Source organism: Epargyreus clarus, unplaced genomic scaffold, assembly GCF_041222505.1.
Source record: "Epargyreus clarus isolate Ecla_fem2 unplaced genomic scaffold, WU_Ecla_fem_2.2 ptg000023l, whole genome shotgun sequence".
Classification (NCBI taxonomy): Eukaryota; Metazoa; Arthropoda; class Insecta; order Lepidoptera; family Hesperiidae; genus Epargyreus; species Epargyreus clarus.
Window position 1 is genome coordinate 4,788,890 of NW_027332230.1, and position 22,642 is coordinate 4,811,531.

At 34.2% G+C, this 22,642-nt stretch overlaps 1 protein-coding gene across 3 annotated transcripts in view; it reads left to right on the forward strand.

Annotated features, from left to right (window-relative positions):
* ZnT63C (solute carrier family 30 member 1) overlaps window positions 1-22,642 on the forward strand; it is a 32,506-nt gene that overhangs the window by 4,057 nt on the left and 5,807 nt on the right. For all 3 annotated transcript variants that reach the window (XM_073086100.1, XM_073086102.1, XM_073086103.1), the window contains exons 3-8: window positions 3,765-3,987; window positions 7,415-7,660; window positions 11,421-11,596; window positions 14,358-14,470; window positions 20,494-20,617; window positions 21,031-21,126. In XM_073086100.1, the coding sequence (XP_072942201.1) occupies window positions 3,765-3,987; window positions 7,415-7,660; window positions 11,421-11,596; window positions 14,358-14,470; window positions 20,494-20,617; window positions 21,031-21,126 (978 nt within the window). The remainder of the gene's footprint in view (window positions 1-3,764; window positions 3,988-7,414; window positions 7,661-11,420; window positions 11,597-14,357; window positions 14,471-20,493; window positions 20,618-21,030; window positions 21,127-22,642) is intronic.

Below are 22,642 nucleotides of genomic sequence, written 5' to 3' on the forward strand. Positions count from 1 at the left end.
ATTCAGTAGTTTTGGTTTGATGCGATTTGACACACCGACACACAGACAAACAAAAAGTCTAAAAATGATAACTTGCTATTTACTTATTCTCCTGTGTACTTTTTTGCTAGTAAGTATTGTATATTCGATGTACAGACAAGATAGAAAAGCTTACATTCTCATTATATTTTTTAATAAAATAAAAAAATGCTACCACAAGGACTCGTGATGATTTACACAATACATTTAATCCGTATTGTAACATTTGTAACCGTTGTATTTACTCGTTGCGTACTTTGTTCGTTATCTATATGAAATTCGTTGATTGAAGTGCTAATCAACCTCAATTCCGAACAATACAAATGTTTTACAACTCTGTATGTACACTGGTCATTAGGATTTCGCCGTCACTGCGTTTGCTTTGCACCATATTAGAAGTATATTCTTTTTAGCAGCAGCAGTTTAAAATTCTGTAGACATTTTTTCACTTAAAATGTTTAAAGTTTTACAATTGACTGAATGCCTTTGTATATCGATCAAATATAGAAATATGATATGCATTGAACCATTGACAGATTATGATCGCTACCTTAATTTCAATCGAAATTTTTAAAAGTTTTAACTGATAAAATTTTATATGAGTATTATAACTTTAATCATTTTTTAGAAGTTTAACTCTAATAGAATGATAGTGTCAAACTCAACCTAAGTAAAACTACCATTTTTTTACATTACTCTGAAAAATCTAACCTTTTATTGTTTGACTATACAGAGGGTTTTAGAACTTACTTTAAAGTGAACTTACTTAACTACACCAATTAAAAAGAAGGGAAACCTTCTCAAAAAAGCTTAGTTATGTAAAATAATGAACCACTGGGAACTCAGAATTTAATAGATAAATAATATATGGTTGTTTTGCTACTAATTTTAATTTCCCCATTACCCATAAGATTTTTATCGACCTATATACACGGCCTACATACAAAAGTTATGGTCACTCGAGTAAACAACACGTAAAACTATCAATATGGTCGATATAAAAAATGACTTTGTACGTAGTAGGTAATGTGACCTCATTGTAGGACAAATGATTATTATTTGGAAACGTGAGCGCTTACCTACGAGTACTACGCTGTTTTCTTGCAAAATAAACGAGGAACATGTTTTGGTATATTAGCTTCGGTTATATTTCAATACAAATTGGACCAAGGTTCGCATATTGTATAAAGAAAATTGTCGTAACAAGCTTTTACACTCGGCGCTGCCTTTACGCCATTTTTCGATAATTGTACCCTATAGATACTTTATATCTACTCTACCAATATCCCGGACACCGAATAGAGCCCCCAGAGAGAAAGTAAACCGAATGAAATAATACATTGAAGGTGGTAGAACGCTTCGTGGTTCGACTCCGGCGGCACCACCGCCACACCTATTTCTACCTAATAACAGCAGTTTTAGGCGCTGCTGTGTCCCGTTTTGAAGGGTGTTGTAAGGGCGACATACCTTTCCGAGGCGTTCCAGCTTAGGCCTCGTAGCGGCGCATCTGTGGCCGACCTCAGCTAGGAATATCTAATTCTATCTGGGGTTGATTACAGACGTACTTGGGCGGCAGTAGCTACTTACCATCAGGTGAACTGCATGCTTGACTGCTACTCGTATATTATAAAAAAAAACAAAAAAATACTTATGTGCATTTAAATGCCCATGTACTTTTCAGTTAATTTACATCAATAATTAAGTTCTGAAATTATTGCGAAAATACTGCGAAAAGTTCTAAATTAACCGAAATAAATTGTTTGTGTGTTTTCCTGTATTGCCGTTATGTTGAACATTGTAACTTCCTAAACTTTGAAAATTATTTTGGCCCGCGGATCAAAGGACAAATTGCTCGTTTCGCAGAAGCCTTAAATCGTAAAGTTATTCTTAAGTAAATTTGCATATCATTATCATTTTTGTCACGATATGCCGGATGTTACCGAATATTTTATTACTGTTTGCTTGATTCGATATATATGTAGTGTTAAGCAAATGTCAATGGTGGATTATGGGCATCGGGTTTCTACGGGGCGCTCCTTGCGTGACGTCACGCGGGTGATGTCACAGACTGCGTGTGATGCAAGCGGTGAAGTTGTGAGGAAATATGTATGAGTCATGTTTCCGCGAGAAGTATGGGGGCTTTCCTCAAGCGTGTATTTTATAAAGTTTAATTAAATGGAAGCTGTTTCCAACGGTCTATATACAACGTCGAAATATCGATATGAACCTATAATCATATCCATGTAATATAACTTTGTGTATAAGTACGTTCAGTTGTATATTTCTATGTAGTTGTATGTTTTTATGGATTTTTCGGAAATTTCTTATAATGAATAGTAGTAATGTAAACTTTAAGCGAATAGTATAAGCATGTCTATAATATATAAAATTCTCGTGTCACAGTTTTCGTTGCCATACTCCTCCGAAACGGCTTGACCGATTTTGATGAAATTTTTTGTGCTTATCCGGTATCTATGAGAATCGGCCAACATCTATTTTTCATCTCCCTAAATGATAAGGGTTGTTCACCCTTAACATTTTTCGGGTCAGCTAGTCTTTTTATAACGCTTAAATACAACTAATAGTATTTAACTAAGGCAGTACAATTATCCAGATTCAAATTTACCCATGAGTTTTAAAGAAATCTCAAGATTTCATACAAACTCAAATTTACTCATCAGTTTTATACAAATATCAATATTTTATTACCTTACCATAAATATCCACACAAAGATATGAGGAAATGAGCAAAACAGGAAAATACGTTTAATTTATAACAGAAGCTGTTATGTGATACATTAAATACATTGGAATATCACAGGTTGTATGTGCGAAAGCTACCCATTGAAACTGACTTCCGTACAGCGTTATGATAAATCAGCGAAGCTGGTCAAGTGAGATTATGTCGGTTCTAATTGCAAATACGTCGTCACCCGCTGAGTATAATATGTTGATTTAAAAAAGTTATAAATGAAAATTGGTTCCCAAATTTGGATATATTTTTGACAATAATTTTGTTATTTTTTGTTTACGACAAAAGTTATATAATCAAAGTCGTAGATCATTCAATTTGAGACACTAATTTTTCTTGAAAAAATCCGGGCAACGAATAGTTTTCCTGATAAATCGTGAAAACTATTTGTACCCCTTTTATCAAGATAACGGCCTAAGGGTCAAAAATTGTCACCCCACAAACTACCGTAATTCCACGGTACAAATATCTATAGATCCTTATACTGTGGTAATTCCCCGTAGCCAAAAATAAAAAAGCGTCCTAACTTTTGCATGGTGAGGAACAAAAATTGTAACATTTCAACGGATTAAGTGTTCTGTATGAATATTATGGCATGTCTAATCAAGATGTTTAATAACAGCTTTCTAAGTATTTTTTTTTTTTTTATAATATGAGAGTAGCAGACGAGCATGCAGTCCACCTGATGGTAAGTGGCTACTGCCGCCCATGGACATCTGTAATCAACCCCAGATAGGATTAGATATTCCTACCCGAGGTCGGCCACAGATGCGCCGCTACCCCTGAGGACTAAGCTGGAATGCCTCGGAAAAGTCTATCTCCCTTACCACACCCTTCAAACCGGAACACAGCAGCGCCTAATACTGCTGTTATTAAGTAGAAATAGGTGAAGGTAGTAGAAGTATCTCATATTTAAAGCAATTCTTCCAAATTTAGTTCTTGATTGCTACGCCACTCGTTGCTAAGCCAATGGTAAAGACGTCGTGTGTTCTAGATGTCGCCGAAGAAATGGTCGAAGAACACATTCGGTTGGGCTCGCGCCGAGGTGCTGGGAGCTCTGGTGAACGCTGTATTCCTGGTGGCTCTTTGCTTCAGCATCACGGTGGAGGCGGTGCAACGGTTCATCAAAGTGGAGGTTATCCACCAACCACAACTCCTAGTCGTTGTTGGTACCCTGGGACTCTTGCTGAACATCGTCGGATTGTTCCTGTTTCATGGTGTGTATATATGTTTTATACGTACAAATTGTAACTAGCAATCATTGTGAAAACAAAACCTTTCTGCTTAAAAATATAACTTATGGTTACTCCCACAATGTAGACGAATCTAACGAAACCTCATATGTTAAAATTCGTCTAGCTGTTTTGGGTACAGCCCAAGGCGCTTGCCAAAGAATGAGACCTACATACATACACTCGAAAAATATTACCTTCCAGTCGGGTAACTAAAATACAATTAAAAATTATATTTGTATGAAAATTGTAAAAAATATATCTACGGTTATCGTACGCTATATTTTAAGCAGTCGAGTTTTTTGATTTCATGACAATTTGTTTTTTTTTAGAACAAAATCAAGTTCCGGTTTAGTGTTGCTTCTAGTTGAGATGCGATATTTGTTATCGATCCTTGACCAAATCCTAATTCGAAAGTATAACCACATGACGAAATATGATCTAAGTTTACGCCCACTTCTTAATGTTTGTGGAGCTACGTATATGGTGGAGTGATCTAGAAAGATTTTGTCAAAAAAATGGGGGTCTGTTGCGTGTTATGTTACAATTAAATACTACTGGGGAAGTCTTATGTTCGTGACCATTTCACAGGTCGATACGATTAAAGGAAAACTTGAATAGTATAGCCTTGTATGAAAGTTAGAAATAGCTATTTTAATGAGGCATATAGTCATAGATAAGTATAGATATCTCCCCGCCTTGTAATTAAAGGAAGCCGTTATTAAATTATTTAAATGGCTGACAATTCTGTCAGCCGTTAAATGGTTGTCACGGAATCGAAGAAAAAGTGCGAAGAAATATCGTTTCATTCGTAAATGATCTAAAAACGACATTTTTTTAATATTATTCAAACACGAAAATAGATGACACTGACAATTGTCAAAAGTTTACATTTTCTTGTTAGGAGCGAGTAATCTTTACTAATCTATGCATATGCCTTAATATCTATATTTGTAGGAAGTTTTACTGCCTTTAAGGCTGTAAAATATTTTATTTTTGCTTGAATGCTTGAAAAGTGTAAAACAGTTTCATATTTAGTATGTCTATGTTTTAGTATTGTATAAATAAGAGTAGAAGTTAAAGTATGAAACCAACATTTATACGCATTACTTTCGTTTCTTTTGGAGATATTTCAATCGTCTACTAAAAAGATGAAGTCTTCATTCAAAGCTTATTATATCATTTATGTCATTTCTGTATTTTATCTTTCACAGTTAAGCAAATCTAAACATATTAAGTAATTTCATTGTCCCTGAAATTTATCGTTAATTACATGTGAAAACAGCTTAATTAGTTGATAACGCGTTTCAGTGTGTAAGTAATTAATTAATTACTAATTAACGAGTAATCACCATGATAGAAATCAGACTACGTTTAAACTGGAGACACTGTTGCAATACCATTGTTATGACATATTGTAATAATATAGATACATACATTACATACATACATTCATTTGTATTTTGATATGTAGCGCTTTCTGAATGCGAATGATAAGCGACTATCAGTTACTGTGGTTATTTCAATGGTCTTTGTCACGATGTGTACTTAATCGCGGAATATTTGGTATTGTTCCTTATTAAGGCTACGTTGTTAAAGGGTAAAAACTCGATTTATTATTTAGCCTACGCTGTTTGTCTATCCGTCTGCCGTAGCCCAGTTCTCTATCTTTTAATAAGTATTATAGATAAACACTTGATATTTTTACATAATGTGCATTACGATAGTTGCTAGATAGTTAGATAACAACAAATACTAAAAATAAAAAAGTTAACTTAAAATAACGGGTGCCGAACAGCAGATATACCTAAGTAGCGCAGGTTTTCTATTTTATATTTCTACAAATTTCAAGAAAATAAGAAGTTATATAATACACGGAAACATTTTTTTTGGCAAATATGTATAATTACATAATGTGTGATTGCACGGAACATTCAGTGCAACAATCCATCCATCGACACTTAACTAGTTGAATACTTATTAATTATTATGCACTATACTTGGAGTAATGTTTGCCGCGTCCTTAAACCTCAGATATGTTTGTGATTGTGATTAAAAGTAAAATAAATAGTCTATGTTACATCCTGTAAAGTTCTCCTGACATGGAAACTCTTATCAAAACTGTTTCAACAATAACCAAGACCAGTTTGTAGCCGTACCTACAGATACACTGATAACTTAGAAAGTCATCTTTTATACAATGCAAGTACGGATAATCGAACAATTTTATAAAAAGCTGTCTCCCAAGGGTCATGGTACTCGACCACCTTCGAAATTCCCAATTCGTCTTATTGTTTCAGATGTTTGACGACTTTGAAAGCGTAATCTATTTACATACACTTTAGATGTATTTTCTCTTGGCATTTGTTAGTGTTGTTTAGTTGTTTTTATTCATTATCCGGTTACTGAGACAGGGTTTGGCTGAAGGAGGCAACGCACTTATCCCGCGACGATATTATTAAACAGTTATTACCATATTAAACAATGAATTGAATGGGTATTTATTATTAGTAAACTGCGGCCGCGATACAATCACGTCTATTGTACAAACAATTTATCATATAACATACATGAAGTGTGGAAGCACGCAAATTTAACCTTTGCCAAGTCAATTTATATTATATTTTAGAGTGTAATATATTGTAGGATTTAGGAACCGTACTGTGAGCCTTCACATTAGTGTTCCTGTGACGATATTCCTGTGACAGAATTGTGACGATAGTGCCTACTATCGTCACAATTCTGTTTTAATATTGTGGAGTAAGCAGACAGTTGAAACGTCTTTATCACAATCTTCAAACCAGGCACAGCAGAGCTTGACACTCTGTGTTGATACTACTAATAATTGGCAGAAATAGTTGGTGCCTCCGTAGTTTAACCACTTTCTCGTTCCACTACCTTGACACTGCAATTTTGTATTTATCTTATCGATTATGCAGTCTGTATCGACTAATAAATAAATCAAAGTAATAATTAAGAGCAAATGCGTCCATACCGCCAATACCTTGCTACGTATCGTATGCTTTGATATAACTGTTTAAACCTAGCGTAATAATGAAATGGAATATACAACTAGTTTTTAAACAACATTTCACTGGAATTCTAATATTTGGTATTAAAACAACAAAATTAGTAAAGTTAAATTATGATTCTTCACAAGGCTCAAAAAGCCATACACTATGTCTCCGTATATCGCGCATTGCGCCTTCAGTTAATGATTTTATGTTGAAATTATCGAATTGAGACATTTCACTATGTATTCACGATATGCGGTTTTTTAATTTCCTTATTGCCGATATTTCGACCCAGTTGCGTGTAGCGTGGTCACGGCGAAATTTCATTATTTTCTAAGCAGACTTTCTTTACTTCTTTCTTAATATCTACTTTATTTGTTAAATTTTCTGGTGTGTAGAGCACGGCAGCAGCCACGGGCACACACACGGCGGGGTGCCACCTCCCTCCAACGTGCGGCACCTCACCGAGCTGGTGAACAGCAACGCGGACATGGCGCTCGGCCACGCGACCGCCGACATGGAGGAAACCGACGAGATGGTGCCCCCACGACCTGACAAGCAAAGCAAGCAAGCACCACCCGCGGCGGATTCGGGGAATTTGAATATGAAGGGCGTGTTCCTGCATGTGCTGTCTGATGCTTTGGGTAAGTGATGACTAATAATTTTTTACCAATGTCGAGCTTGAGTACAAGTAGGGACTGAATAATTGTGTTTCGTAGCTCGTCGTCCTCAATTGTTGGGCATGATGTATGTTTTAACATACATTTTAACGACACCTATAATATGTCACTGGCCACGCTTTTACGTTATGTGAGGTTATTGACACGAATATATTTATATCAATCCATTTTAGCTTATTTATCACTTTTTGTTCTGTTTTCGTGTTGAATGAATAATTGCTGATCGAGTTGACACTGTTATTGTAGAAATAGTAATCGTCCATGACAATATAGAGTAAAAAGTGTCGTGAGTAAGTAAAAGGTTATATTGTAGACGCATGACTGGTTCGCAATGATTTGCTTACAATGTCACGGACTTTCATTAATTAGTCGCAAGGAGGAAATCTCGAGCGCGCCACGACCGTTGCTAATTCATCAATGAATTAGTATTAATAGTGAGAGGCTCGCTGAAGCTAGCGATCAATCTGATTGCGGAAAAATTAACACAAAACGAGCAATACTACGAATACCCAGAATCGTAATGTAACGTTCCATTGACACGATCGGTCCTTTATGTGATTTTTTGTACGTTTGTAGCTTTGAGGAAAATCAGAAATAACCGCAGCACACGGTGTACACGTGAAACCCGAAAAGTCATGATCGCTTTATATTTTCAGATTTTTCTCTTTTTCATCGATGAGTTTAAATCTAATCGGATTGAAAATAGTGGTAACTGTAAAAATATTTTATTATCTAAAAGGTAAAGAGTATCCAATTTTACAATTCAAAAACAATTGATACCACCATAATCTAAGAAACTTTCTTCATGAGGAAGAAATGATTAACATAATAGTACAGAAATAAAAAAAATGCCGTTTATAAATAACATGACCACTTCACACGTATATAATGTAAACTTTAAAAATCTGTAGATTATTTCAAATTTGCGAACAAAAACAAGCTTAACGTTTTCAGTAATGCAAAAAAGCACTAGCAGTGGATTATTTTTTCCAAACAGTATAGTAGTTGTAGAATGAACGATATGACTTTAAATTTAGTAAAATCGTAAAAAAGGAGAAGAATTCAGGACCTAAATTTAAGCTAATAATAAATAAGCGGACTTTGGCCATAAGGCCAAAGTCCACGCTGAAAAGTTTATGTTGACATCGCACATCTTTGCGATTTTTATGGTATTTCTTTACCATAATATTCTCCAAGAATTATGTCTTTGTACAAATAGGCTTCCCCAAAATGTATATCTTCACAACTAAACATTATTAATTTCAAATACGCACAAAGTGTAAAATTCCTGAGTGCAGTTCGACATGCCTAGACGTGCGAGACGTAGAAGAGTGGGAAGGCCGCTACATGCATGATACGAATTCAAATTCAAAATTCGAATGCAAAACATTCTTAAAGCTAAACTCACGTCACGAGCTAAAAATTGTAACAATATTTTTATTTTCGTCCAACCGGCCAGTTCGATAACCAGCCGGTATTCCGCCATTGACATTATTTCGGCGTGTTGTTCAAACGTGCGAACCAATAGTAACCTTGTGCCACTTTCATCAAACAAATCTATCTTATCACGTATTTACACATTAGTGAACCAGTTGCATTGATCATAACACTTATCGATCCTAACCAGGCCATTAAACGGTCAGTTATCGCTATTCGTATCTTTCGACATGTTTTTCAGGAGCCCAAACAAACGGGCGCGCTTAACGATGGATTAAGGACGATATTTTCCCTAGATTTCAGAGATACGGTATGGCGTCTAATCTAAGAAGGTGAAAATTTAATAATAAAGGACGGTTGCGAAATGGAATTTATCTATTTGACCTTCTGTAGTTTTAGTAATACCTGCAGTAATCCACAGAATGTCTTGCATCTTTCTGATAAATTTTGAGGACATTTAGTGACACATTTTTTCATGCTTTTATTAAAGCAAATATATTTGTAAGCTCGTTTTACTGCACACGACACGACTAAATATAGTGATGATTCAGATATTAATTTAATGTTTCTTTTCGCTGTTTTTCCGGCGGAGCCAATATTATATCTTGGTTGAGGTTAAAGATATACGATATTACCATTACATGAAATAATTATGTAGTTATAGTCCGCACCAAATTGCTAGTCCGCTTTGAAGTTGTTGCGAGCGTGTAGTCATACAATTTGCTATGGCGACGCGATTCATTTCTATATTCAGAGCGGACTAGCAGTTTTACGCGGACTATACTAATAGTACATTGTCGGAAATGTAGTCAATGAATGAGCTTTAACACAATTATAAGGGGAGATATAGATTAGATGGGATGAGGGTTTATGAGGTTATATGGCTAGCCAAATCGTATGCTTGAAAATGCTTTTAGTATGGTGTTGGTTAAAAGTGATGTTATTTCATAATATTTTCTTTTATCTTACACTTGAAAGTCTCATATGGTTTAAACATGAAATGAAATGATATAATGTCAGTAGGCGAACAATTCAGTAGACCTCGAGATATGTACTTTAACGACTGGAATATCTTTAAACTGCTCGATTTAAAAGGACAATGCCCATGAAAGTATGGACCGCCGTCCAGAGTTGCATCAAATTGAAACTTGTTGTGGACGATGTATAATTAACCAAATACTACCACCAATAATATTTTTTTAGATCAGCACCCGGGTTCTGAAGTTATTTACCAAAATGTTACATAACCTTAAAATCGAAAATATCCGACGATAGATTGATGGTCGGTTTTAACTGATAGTAGGTACCTATAATGTAGTTCGATTAACATATTCCATTTACTTTTAAAGGTAGTAGGTAAAAATACCTAAAATAATCCTAAAAACCTAAAATAATGAATTCCGGGTTAAAATACCGCCATTTTAATTTTTCACAACAACAATCAACATTTCGTCTTATTTTATCTTAAATGGAACCCCCTTGTTCAAAGAAACTATTCTGATCTACAAACTATGTAAAAAAATCAAAAAATAATTTTAATATTACTTTAATTTTGATGCATGAGAAAAATCATTAATCAAAACACTAATAGATCTTATTGAATTCCGAGTACACAATTCCGCCATTTTAATTTTTAATAACAACAATCAACATTTCGTCTTATTTTATCTTAAATTGAATCCCCTGTTCAAAGAAACTATTCTGATCGACAAATTATGTAAAAAAATCAAAAAATAATTTTAATATTACTTTCATTTTGACGCATGAGAAAAATCAGTACCAAGAATGGGCATTCTCCTTTGATATTTTATTGATTTAAATTCATTAATTTGATTAATTAAATCAACAGTCTATATTACGTTGCAAAAGGTATAAATAAGTTACTCATTTTGATTGAAATTCAAAACGCTTATTTAAAAAATGCGCGTAAAACATAGGTACTATGTTATTTTTGTGTAATGTCCATTTTGTGTTATAAGATCCACATTGGAAGTATCCAATGTAAATAATTAAAGTCTGCAATATGTAAAGTAACAAAATATTAACATTTATTATAACTTTAATATTTTAGAAAATTTAACCTGCAGAAATGATGAAATTACATCCTTTCAATATGTTTATTTTAACATATTAAAAGTATCTTAAATAAAAATTGAACTGAATGGATGTAATTTCATAACTTACAAATTTTAATATAATGACACTGTTTTTTACTCCACTGCCAAGGAAGGGTTATTACGAAATAAGATTAATATTTATTGGTTTTAATAATTCCTTATTGTTGTAGGCTCGCTAATAGTAGTGTGTTCAGCGCTTGTGGTCTGGATGACCGACTGGAAGTACAGGTACTACATCGACCCGGCGCTCAGTATAGTGCTGGTCATCCTGATCCTCGCCTCCGTGTGGCCTCTGCTCAGGGAGTCCGCGCTCATCCTGCTGCAGACCGTACCTACTCATATACAGGTTAGTTTTACACCATTTTAGACTAATAATAGCTGACCCGGCAAACCTTGTGTTGCCATATAAATAAAAAAATGTTAAGGGTGAACAACCCTTACCATTTAGGGTTATGAAAAATAGATAGTAGCCGATTCTCAGACCTACTAAATATACATATAAAATTTTGTGAAAATCGGTAAAGCCGTTTCGGAGGAGAACGGTGACTAACATTGTGACACGAGAATTTTATATATGAGATTAGGTATTTGGGATTTGTAATATAATACCATCGATATTCGGTCGATGTTCCACTTGCGATGGAACTCACTCCCGCCTGCGTTCGTTCCCGATACATACAATCTTTTTTTTTAATCTCATTTATTTAGAAGTTTTTATACAATTGTACATGACAACATACATACAACCTGAGATTGTTAAAGTCAAAGGTGAATAGGCTACTTCTAGGCAAGCGTGTTTTGTCCAAGGTTCCATCTCACTTAAGATCAGAAAAGATTGCAGACAAACGCAAGCCTATAGTAAGATAACAAAATGTGGCGTTAAATTTGTAGCGGGTACTTAGGATACGCAGCTATAATTTTTGTATTGCCGCGTATTTGGACCCGGGTTTGATAAAACCGGTAAGGAGAAAATGGAGAGATATAAGCGGCTGCTATGCGTTTTGGTACGCATATAATTTGCCTGTCCAAATAACTCATACTTTGTATTCTATTGAATGAAAACCGTGAAAAGCTAAGTTGTCATAAGTTGCAACATATCTGAAAGCTATTATTCATAGACGTGTTGCCTTAACCTTAGAACTAGGACCTTAGTGAACACTATTTCTCCCTTCATACTTCATCATTACGTTCTTAAAACGAGAACACTAGCGCAGAATAGCAAATTTAAGGCAAAATAAAAGACTAAACCCGAATATAATAGTATTTACAAGTTCACTACCCGACGTAACCATACATCCAAACAAACATATTCAATACTTCGTTTCGCATTCATCGGGAGTAGTCAAAATACGTTATGTTGTGTAAATTACACAATGCAAATAGTGAGCGCTATGCAAAATGTATCGCGTCACTTTTAACGTACTCGTAGTTTGTTTTAATTCGTTCCGCACACGAGGCTGACATATCGTAACATATATTTGTATAGAGATAGCATATGTGTAGGTGAGACTAGGGTGTCACCCCAGTTAGACACTAACACTCATCAAATTAACGTATGTTAAACGTTTGGGTGTATTAACAGCTGTTTTGTGGTCGCATTTCCCATACATTTCTGATACAGTCCGCTAGGAGCGCTGATTGGAAATGTATGGGCAAATACGTAAACAAATACAAAAACAGTCATTTTTGTAAAACCGTAAAAACTCATACTAACGGTACTGGAGTGTGTTATCGAAAATCAAATATTTATGATGTAGGTTATATGTATCATCTTTAAAAAAACGCTTTCTACACACAAACGCAATGTCTAGACCCAGAAAGGAAATCTAATTCATCTAATTTAGATACCTGTCTTGCCTTGAAGATGTCTTGCCTGGAATCCACTGCATGTGAGATCAGTATAGTGACCGCTGGTCGTTAATTCGTTCATTTAGTCAATAGTTAAATTACACAGACACGTTTAAATGGAAAGAGTTGCCGAATTTACAAAATTGTTATTTAAAAAAAAATATTGAGTATGTACCATTTTAATGTCGAATATATTCGATTAATAATACCAGATACTGGATACCGTTGTAATACCTCAAATGAATTCCTTTTTACTTATCAAAGTGTGACACCAAAAATATGAAATGCAACTTTAGTGACTAAAATAAATTAAAGCTTGATGGATTGAATTGGATTAAATTGAGGAAAATAGAAGCCTCTTTTCTTTATTTTTTCCCCTAAATAGTTACGATTTACGCCATATCATATACTAGCTGACCCGGTAAACTTTGTGCGGTACAAAGTCTATTTATCAAAATCTATTTATCAAATATATTTCATATAAAATATAGCCTATGTTACTCGTGGTTAATGTAGCTTTCGAATAGTGAAAGAATTTTTAAAATCGGTCCAGTAGTTTGTGAGCCTATTCATTACAATCAAACAAACAAACACAGTTTTCCTCAAAATAATATTAGTATAGATATTGATGTACTTGAACGTATAAGGACGACCTACAGAGTACATCAAATAATAACGAAAGTTAAGCAAAGTGAGGTGCAGTCGCGAGTTAGATGGGTGACCGCTATTGGGTAAACATGACCGCTCGTTCGCTAAGTGCCCTATGGCACTTTAGTCTATCAGTAACGGGTTTTTATCATGTGATAGCAGCTATCACACCTTGTCCGAAGCTCGTTATTAATAACCTATCTATTTAATGTTTTGTCTGCCAAAGGTCGAAAATTTTTACATTTTAGACAAATTATCAAATTTCGATCTTTAGTTGGTATTTTGGATAATTTGGATAATTGGATATATTGAATATTAATAATAATTATAGTTTAAACCACGCTAAAATCGTACAAGGAAAATCGTTAATCCTGACGACACGACGCGACACGAAACTATTAAAATCATGTAGTGTCATCGGTTCTTGATAAGTTAAGATGCGCCGCTACCCCTGAGGACTAAGCTGGAACGCCTCGGAAAAGTATGTCTCCCTTGCCACACGCTGGAAACCAGAACACAGCAGCGCTTAATACTGCTGTTATGGGGCCTGTCTGTCAATGTTCCGCCGAGAGCTAAAAATGGGTGTTTAGAAGATACTCTTTTGTACCCAGGTGGACGCGATACAGCGACGGCTGTTGGAGAAGGTTGACGGTGTGCTCGCCGTCCACGAGTTCCACGTGTGGCAGCTCGCTGGCGACAGGATTATAGCCAGCGCTCATATTAGGTATGTATTATAAATATACATTCAAGTATTCAGTATAAATGTCTTTTCATACTGAAAAGGACACGGGGATAAGTGGCATCCACGATTTTTCGCAATCAATTGTAAGTTGGTCAACCCCAACCCCTTACTGTCCCACTGCTGGGCACGGTCTTCTCTCAGAATGAGAAGGATTAGGCCATAGTCCACCGCACTGGCCAAGAGTGGATGCTACTTTTATTCCCCATGTCCAATATATTAATACTGTACCTATACTTGAATGTCTTAGTAGAAATTAATTATCACTTGCTTAAAACGGTGAAGGAAAACATCGTCAGGAAACCTGCATACCTGAGAGTTCTTAAAAGCAGTTTTCAAGGGCGTGTTCAGGCTACCAATCCGCATTGGACTAGCGTTATTTAGAATTTGCCTATCAAAATTTGTGTCAATTATTGCTTACAATATTTGAAACCTTTATACTTAAGGGCATTAGTCCAATTGATATGTGTAATGTAAATGTGAATCACTTTTAAGTGGGGGACTTACTGGTACTTTAAGAAGGTTTGACCCCTTTTCTTTAATATTAACTAAGATTATGTAAAAATTTTGGAAATAATTTATAAATAAGAGTTTATGAGTCCTTTCTTACGGAAGAGTTACCCTACTGTTGAAACAATAATAGGTATAGGTTAAGAAAATGCCAGTTATATACAAGTCGTAGACAAACAGACATTTTATTTGTATAGATACGACAGTAAAACATTACATAATGTGTCTGCACGTCTGAACTTGACATGATTTAGTTAACAGTATCGGTTATATTTAAACTATTGAACGTTTGAAATTAATTTGCGCGCTCACGTCTTAGTACAATTGTATGAAGGTGATAGGGTTGCCAACTTTTTTTGACGAAAAATCGTATAAAATTGTTTGAATAGGAAAAAAGTATTTGAAAGAAAAAAATATGTTTCATTTTTTTTTTCATTGCCTTTTTATTTTTGTGAACAAGCTAACAGTTTTTTACAATGTTTAGATGTTTCAAGCTTGTTTGACAAACAATATTTATATTTTAAACAACGGACAAATTTCGTACAATTTCATCGATAGTGACATCTGTAATAATGTGACCTGTCACTGTCACCTTAACATCTGACATCGAATATTTCGTTCAGTAATTATAAATCGTTTCCATCATCTGTTTTAAATTATTTGTACCGTTAAATAGTTAAGTACTTACCCATCAATGCCATAATTAGTGTTTTGTTCTATGCATCCCAGTTAAGGTTGGAAATAAAGTATTTTCACATACTTTTTTGTATGCAAAAGTATAAAGTATAATTACCAAAAATAAAGTAGGATAAGTATGATTGGCAACCCTAGAAGTTGGCGACCTTTGTTCTGCGAGTCAAAGTAGGAAGAGATAGAAAACCCCGACTTGCAAGGATAATGTAGTACTGACACAAATACAATGGCCAGTCGCGTATGAAATAACCTCAGTGGTACCGTATAATTTATTGATTGGAACACAATTATGTACGAGTTGATTGTATTTCATTATCATCGTAAAATTCAAGGTTTTTTCTCGGAATGAGAAGGGTTTTGGTCCTAGTCCACCACGCTGGATAAGTGTCGATTGGGTAGAGATCATACATTTTTCCATCCATCCATTCCATCAATCCATCGTACTTTTTATAAATGTATCATTTGCTGGAACCGTAAGGGCAAATATTGTGAGAAAACTAGGAGACAAAGACGCCTAGAAAAAATGATTTCAAAGGTGTGTGAAGCCTACTAACTCACGCGTGGTCACAGCGGAGGCTTAAACCCTTTTAATTCTGAGAGGAGTACCCTTCTGTAAAAGGTGTATGGGGTATATTTGGCGGGTTTAAGGGTAAGGTAGTAGGAGTTATGGAGTTACGTCGTGCAAAACTTCCAACAGAGAACATTTAAGGCCTCATACCTATGAAGCTTTATTCTATTCAGCTATAGAAGATAATTTAAGTGTTTACTACTATGAATTTTACTGTTATCGGTCACAGAGTGCGTCAGACATACACTATCGTACGGAGATTATACTCGGATAAAGGAAGAGGTTTCCGAATTTAAAAAAAAAACTGTAAATGTAGTAAATATACTCTTTAGTGTTATACTATTTTAAGCGTTATGTGAAAAAATGAGGTAAGATTTAAATCTTAATAATTTAAAGTTTCTGAGATCTGGGATAGTAGATTGAAATTTATATACTCGATTGAAATTTATATAGTATGTATTTCAACATATTATTTCATTTTTTTTATTCGTACAATTTACATTTCTTTCTAAATCAACAACAACAACTTTAAAAAATAGTGTTATCTTAAATTTAACATTTAAATGTAAAGAAAAAGATAAGTAAATACTTTAATGTCGTTCGATAAGCTTATGGCCACTCATTTACGAGGATTCGTTTTATCTGCAAACGTGAGTAAATAGTTATTAAAATCTATAGTTTTTTATGTTACCATCTTAGTGTGTGCTGTATTCTGCTTTTTTGAGCATAATTTAGGACGATGGGTTTAAATGAACAAGCTTACCTTCATATAATTTCATGCCTAAATTTTTATTTTATTTTATTGCAATTCTGTGTTACATCTATGTCCTCTAAGGTCTTTATTTTTGTGATAAATTTGTCATTTTGTCAAGTCAATTTCGTAGTTTTCAATAAATATTTGTTTGTGTAGTAACGATTAACTATTATTTAGAAAAACGGTTCAAAACTTTCTGGTATTGACACCACATAAATTTATGAAAAAATAACTTTTCACAATTTGCGAAACAAAGAACAATGAATTGTTTTGATCAAAATCTCGCAGTGCCGTTATCATTCAAACTCGAAGAGCGTTGAGAGTTTGTTTTCGAAAATCGTTTCGAAATTCATTTATTTTGGCAATCATCCAGTAACATCCGCCTTTGTACCAGAAACGGATGTCATTGAACCCTGCTGCGCTTGCGCATTCCATTGGTCGCTGGAATCCATGTGATCCACAATGAAAATCTATCAAAGCAATATATTAAAGCCGCTTTCGTATTGTTTTTATAGATATTTGTGAGTGTACCACAGCCGCACACTAGGATTCCCCGTGTCTTGGATGCCATGGAAACACACAAAAACAAATACACAAACACCCAGACCCAAATAGATATCGAAATTAATCATTCAGATGTCTGTATGGGCGGGGATCGAACCCGGGACCCTTTACTCGTCAGGTCGGTATGGTGACCGCTCCTTCACGCGGGTGTTCGTGTATCTATTTTCCATGAAAATATATTTCTTTTCAGTAAGAATCTAAGTTGAAACACTAATTAATGCTTGTTTTGATCTTAAGTTAAAAAGTCAAGGTTACAGTCACATGGCAATCCGAATTATAAATATGTACTCGCATTAAATTGCTAACCTACTTGCATATATAAGTTTTATTGCCATCAAAACAGCATAAATATATTCAGGTTAAAAAACAACGTCGTTTATATTTGGAGACCTATTCATGACATGCTGTATTATAACAACGAATTCTTTTTATATTTTTAAGCAATCGATTTAAAAATATGTATATCGAATAATTTTATATTAGCCATGCCTAATCAGTTTGTATTTCTTATTTTATTTAAATGCGATTTGTTCTAAAAAATAAATTATCATGCACATTAGAGTACTAAATTTGATAATATCTGTGTAATTGGAATTACTTTTTCAAAGTATTACCTAATAGAAAAACGGCATTGTAACATGAATAGCAAAAATATAGGGTATCTAAAATTATTCTATCACAGTGTCTTGATTGACTCATGTTTTACCACTGACCGCAGAAGCTAGCATGTTTTCGAAATGGCTCAAATATAAGTTTGCCAGTGATTTTAAACAATTCACTGGTATATTGTGTTTTATCTCTATGGATACTCTGTCATTGCGTCAAAAATCAAAATCCTTTTCAAATAGTAGGTATAATCCGCGTCAAACTGCTACTCCGCTATGAAGTTGTTGCGAGCAGGTGTCACACAATTTATGGCGACGCGATTCATTTCTATATTCTGAACGGACTAGCAGTTTTACACGGACTATAAAACCGTACAGGCCAACAGACAGAAAAAAATGAGAAACCGTTATTTTTTTAGGATATCGAAGAAATAAACATACATAAAAAAATGGTCTTATTAAAAAAAATCACAGACACTGATACAATTTTTGTAAATGTTTACTCGTAAATTAGGACGCGTTCCAATGACACAGGGGGAACGTTAGAACCATTTTTATTTTCGCGTCGAATCTCCGATCATGTGCAAATATTGAATCGTCATATCTCGTGTCACGTGTGTTGTATGTCTGTCTGTGTCACACGGCTGTCTCACCGCTGTTTGGTTAGCGACGATGTTCCCACGTGCGTGCAAGATAAAATTATAACAACATACTCTTTTCAGGATACGTGACATTCGAAAAGAGGTGGCGCAATATTCATAACTTTATCATTAGTTACCAATATTATCAAGTTAAGCAAATTTATTCTCATCACACCAATTCTAAGTATTCGTAACAGGGATTCTTGGTAAAAAAATGTATCTTACATTTTTATATTTAAATATTAGCATAGACATCATTTTCATAATTATGTGATGTCTCTATTTAACAGTTAAACTTTTTAGATTTGAAATTTTTATCCCAAATTGTGGGGGTTTTTAGTTTTAAGTTACCGTGTGCATTTGAAATTAATTTATCAAAAAAGACAAAATTTTCAAAAAGTGTGAATTGTATAAAATTAGCAGTTGGCCAGCATGGTGGACTATGGTCTAAACTTCCGTACCCAAAAATGGAGCAGTAATTTGTAGATGCACTGTAGTATTTAATAAGCGGTTGCCTTAGCAACTGAAAAAAAGCACTGAAATATAATCTGTCAACAAGATTATCATTACTTATCTATGCACCAAATGCATTACAGTGCATAGATAAACATATTATTTTTTAGTATTTCATTTAGGGCATTACATAGAGCATTATCAAAAAATTATAATATAATAGTGATTGATCAGTGTTGTAATATTTTTCTTTATCGTTTTTCATAATCTTTCTGTAGGTACTAAATCTAAATAACAATCAAACTAAATCAATTATTAATAATTCATATTTTGTTACTATTTAATAGTATATTTAGTTTTAGGGAATCAGTAAAATTAGATCAATACATGATTAGTAGATGTATAGTATAACTACGCTAAGCAATCGTCAAATTTCTCGAAAACACTCAAAAATGTAACATAAAATCGACATTGACATTATAAAATCGGTAGGTAACAATAAATAATTATAATGACTTGTGATTTTTCTGAAAAGATGACTTGTATAGGAATATGGATTATGAGATTTATTTTACTATTTAAGCTTAATTTTATTTTCTCTTTACTAAATACTTAAGTAATACATAATTACTCATAGGACTCGACATCCTCATTTTCAGTATGATACTACTCGCTTAGGCTTTATCTTATCAATGCCTTATTGTTATCATAATTCGACCGACCCAGGACGAACGTGCAATGTGCATCTTCGTCTGGTTGCAACAATCATCGGTTCGCATGACGCTTGCCGTTTTAATAACAATGGATCTTAAATATCGTTGTTTAAAGATAACATTCTCGCCGTATATCTCAATGTCAAAAACAATACGATAATATTTTAGAAACGATTCCGCGTTTACGATGATTCATGTCATACGAGTCGCGTGGATTTACTTGGATTGTTAGGATTTGGAAAATATTGTTCGTGATTTAAATCCGATATGCATTTACATTTTCAATGTGAATGAGAATAGTTTTTTTTTGTTCTTCTGTCTACTTAGTAATACTTCTTTACTTTTTCGCAAAAGTTGTCGTTGGTTATTGATTTGGACGCTAGTTTCCGTTCAGAATGTGATAGGTTTAGACCAAAATACAACCAAGCTGCTATAAGGAATATTTATGGTGGCGGTGTGGCCATCAATATTTGCGAAATGTTATTTGGTTTATTTTTTCATTTTTAGATGTAGAAATCTGTCAGAGTACATGAAAATCGCGGAGAAAGTGAAGGAGTTCTTCCACAACGAGGGCATACACTCGACGACGATACAGCCGGAATTCGTTGAGCTGCCTCTGGATGGGAATGAGGTGAGAGTGCTTTGTATTTTGTATTTTTTTACGATTATAAGAGTAACTACCGAGCATGCAGTCCACCAGGGGGTAAGTGGCTGCTGTTCTCTAAAGACACCTGTAACTCCTGATAAGATTAGATTCCTAACTGAGGTCCGCCATAGGTGCGCCATTACCCCTGAGTACTAAGCTGAAATGCCTCGGAAAAGTATGTTTCCCTTTCCACAACCCTCAAACCAAAACTGTTCTTATTAAGCAGAAATGTGGCGGTGATGCCTCTGGAGTTGAACCAAAAAGCGTTCTACCACCATTGGTACTAGTAAAGTAGTTCTGTTGACAGTTTTATCCTGCAACTTTCCCTTACACCATGCAATTGGCAATTCTCTCATCCATTTCGTTCTGTCTTTCAACAATGTTATTATATTTGTCAGATAATGAGCGGGGCGTCAGCGGAGGCTCCGTGCGCTCTACATTGTCCACCCAACGACCTCTGCCACAACGCCACGTGTTGCGGACCCAACCAACAGGTAACGACACATACGCACACTTTTATATTATTATATCCTAATATTTTATTAATCTTTATTACAATTATTGAAATATGTCTGCATTTAATCGTCACCACATGTAAAAAGGTGATGAGTAATTTTCTTTTCCATTAATATTACTAATTTCTCTCGCAATCAATTTGTATGTATTGTATCTATCTTTGAAACTGTATTTCATGAAAACGAACGATATTTAAATATTTTTTAATATAACGAGATTTAGTATCGATAGAATTTAGACGGATTTTTACATTATTCAGTCATCGATTAAATATCCTTTGCTTATTTTACTTTATAATATAATTCGAACGGTGTCCTATAATTCACTCATTCTTTATTTTCTTGTTAATATAAAGGAGTATATAAAAACAGGCTATTTTTAAATTAATGTACTCCATACAGTATATGATCGTTCGAATAGAAAATCAGCTCAGGTCACTGAGCTTTTGTGTCTATTGTCATTCTAATTAGCGTTATCGGAGTTCGTTAGAAAATGCTTGTGTCTATATTTAGAAGTTATTTTAAACCATTGACGTGATCGATAAATCTATGAATAATCTAATAGCGAAATTTAATGTAATGTCGAACAATAAAGTAGTAATTAATATGACTTAAGTGCAAAATGCCCTACGGTAGATAATAATTCTCAGAGTTCATTAGATGCCTTGAATCTGACCTCGAAGTTGTCGATTTGACCGAGTTTTCGAATATCATTGATTTTGATGTTTACTTCGCAATAATACCCAATACGTCTGTTGACGTTTACGTAAGAGTCCCGTTAAAATTAGTTCTTTTGATCATTGTCCTTTAAGTGTTTTAGTATCGTGCTTAAAAAATAGCAGTCAGGTTAGAAATCATAGACAGACGCTCCAATTAATAGACTAGACTTTGATTAGGCGAGTGAAGTGACTCGCCTAATCGCACTTGAAGCGTCCAATTACCATTATCATATTTAAAAGAACAATGACGTAAATGCAAGTACCATGCACTCGAGAAAAATGCAATTGAATAAGCGTGTTTTCTGCAATTCCTGATCAGAATGGAAATTACAAGCATCTACTGAATTTTATTAGTAATTTCAAATCCATCCATAATCCATCATATAATTGCATATTTTTAGTGTTTTCTTTTTACTCTTTTGTATTTATAATTATAAAATGCATAATGATTGTTTAATTAATTTAATTTCATCATTTCAAAGTGATGTGTAAGCTGTCAATATTTCGAGGTTGTTAATATAGTATTAGGAAAACTTGTCAGGAATTTATTCATTAAAAACAAACATTTATAAACCGAGAACATTTTACTTCACAATTTTTACTTTGCAAAGTTAACAAAATAACAATTAAGCACACAAATTATAGATTCGACAACAAAAGTGGCAGAGTAACGTCCTTTACAATAGTCGGAAAATAACTGCCCAGAAGGCGATCTACAGACCCCTTTTATACGCCCCTTTTTTCTTAATACCCTCATTTTAAAATTACATTTTCTA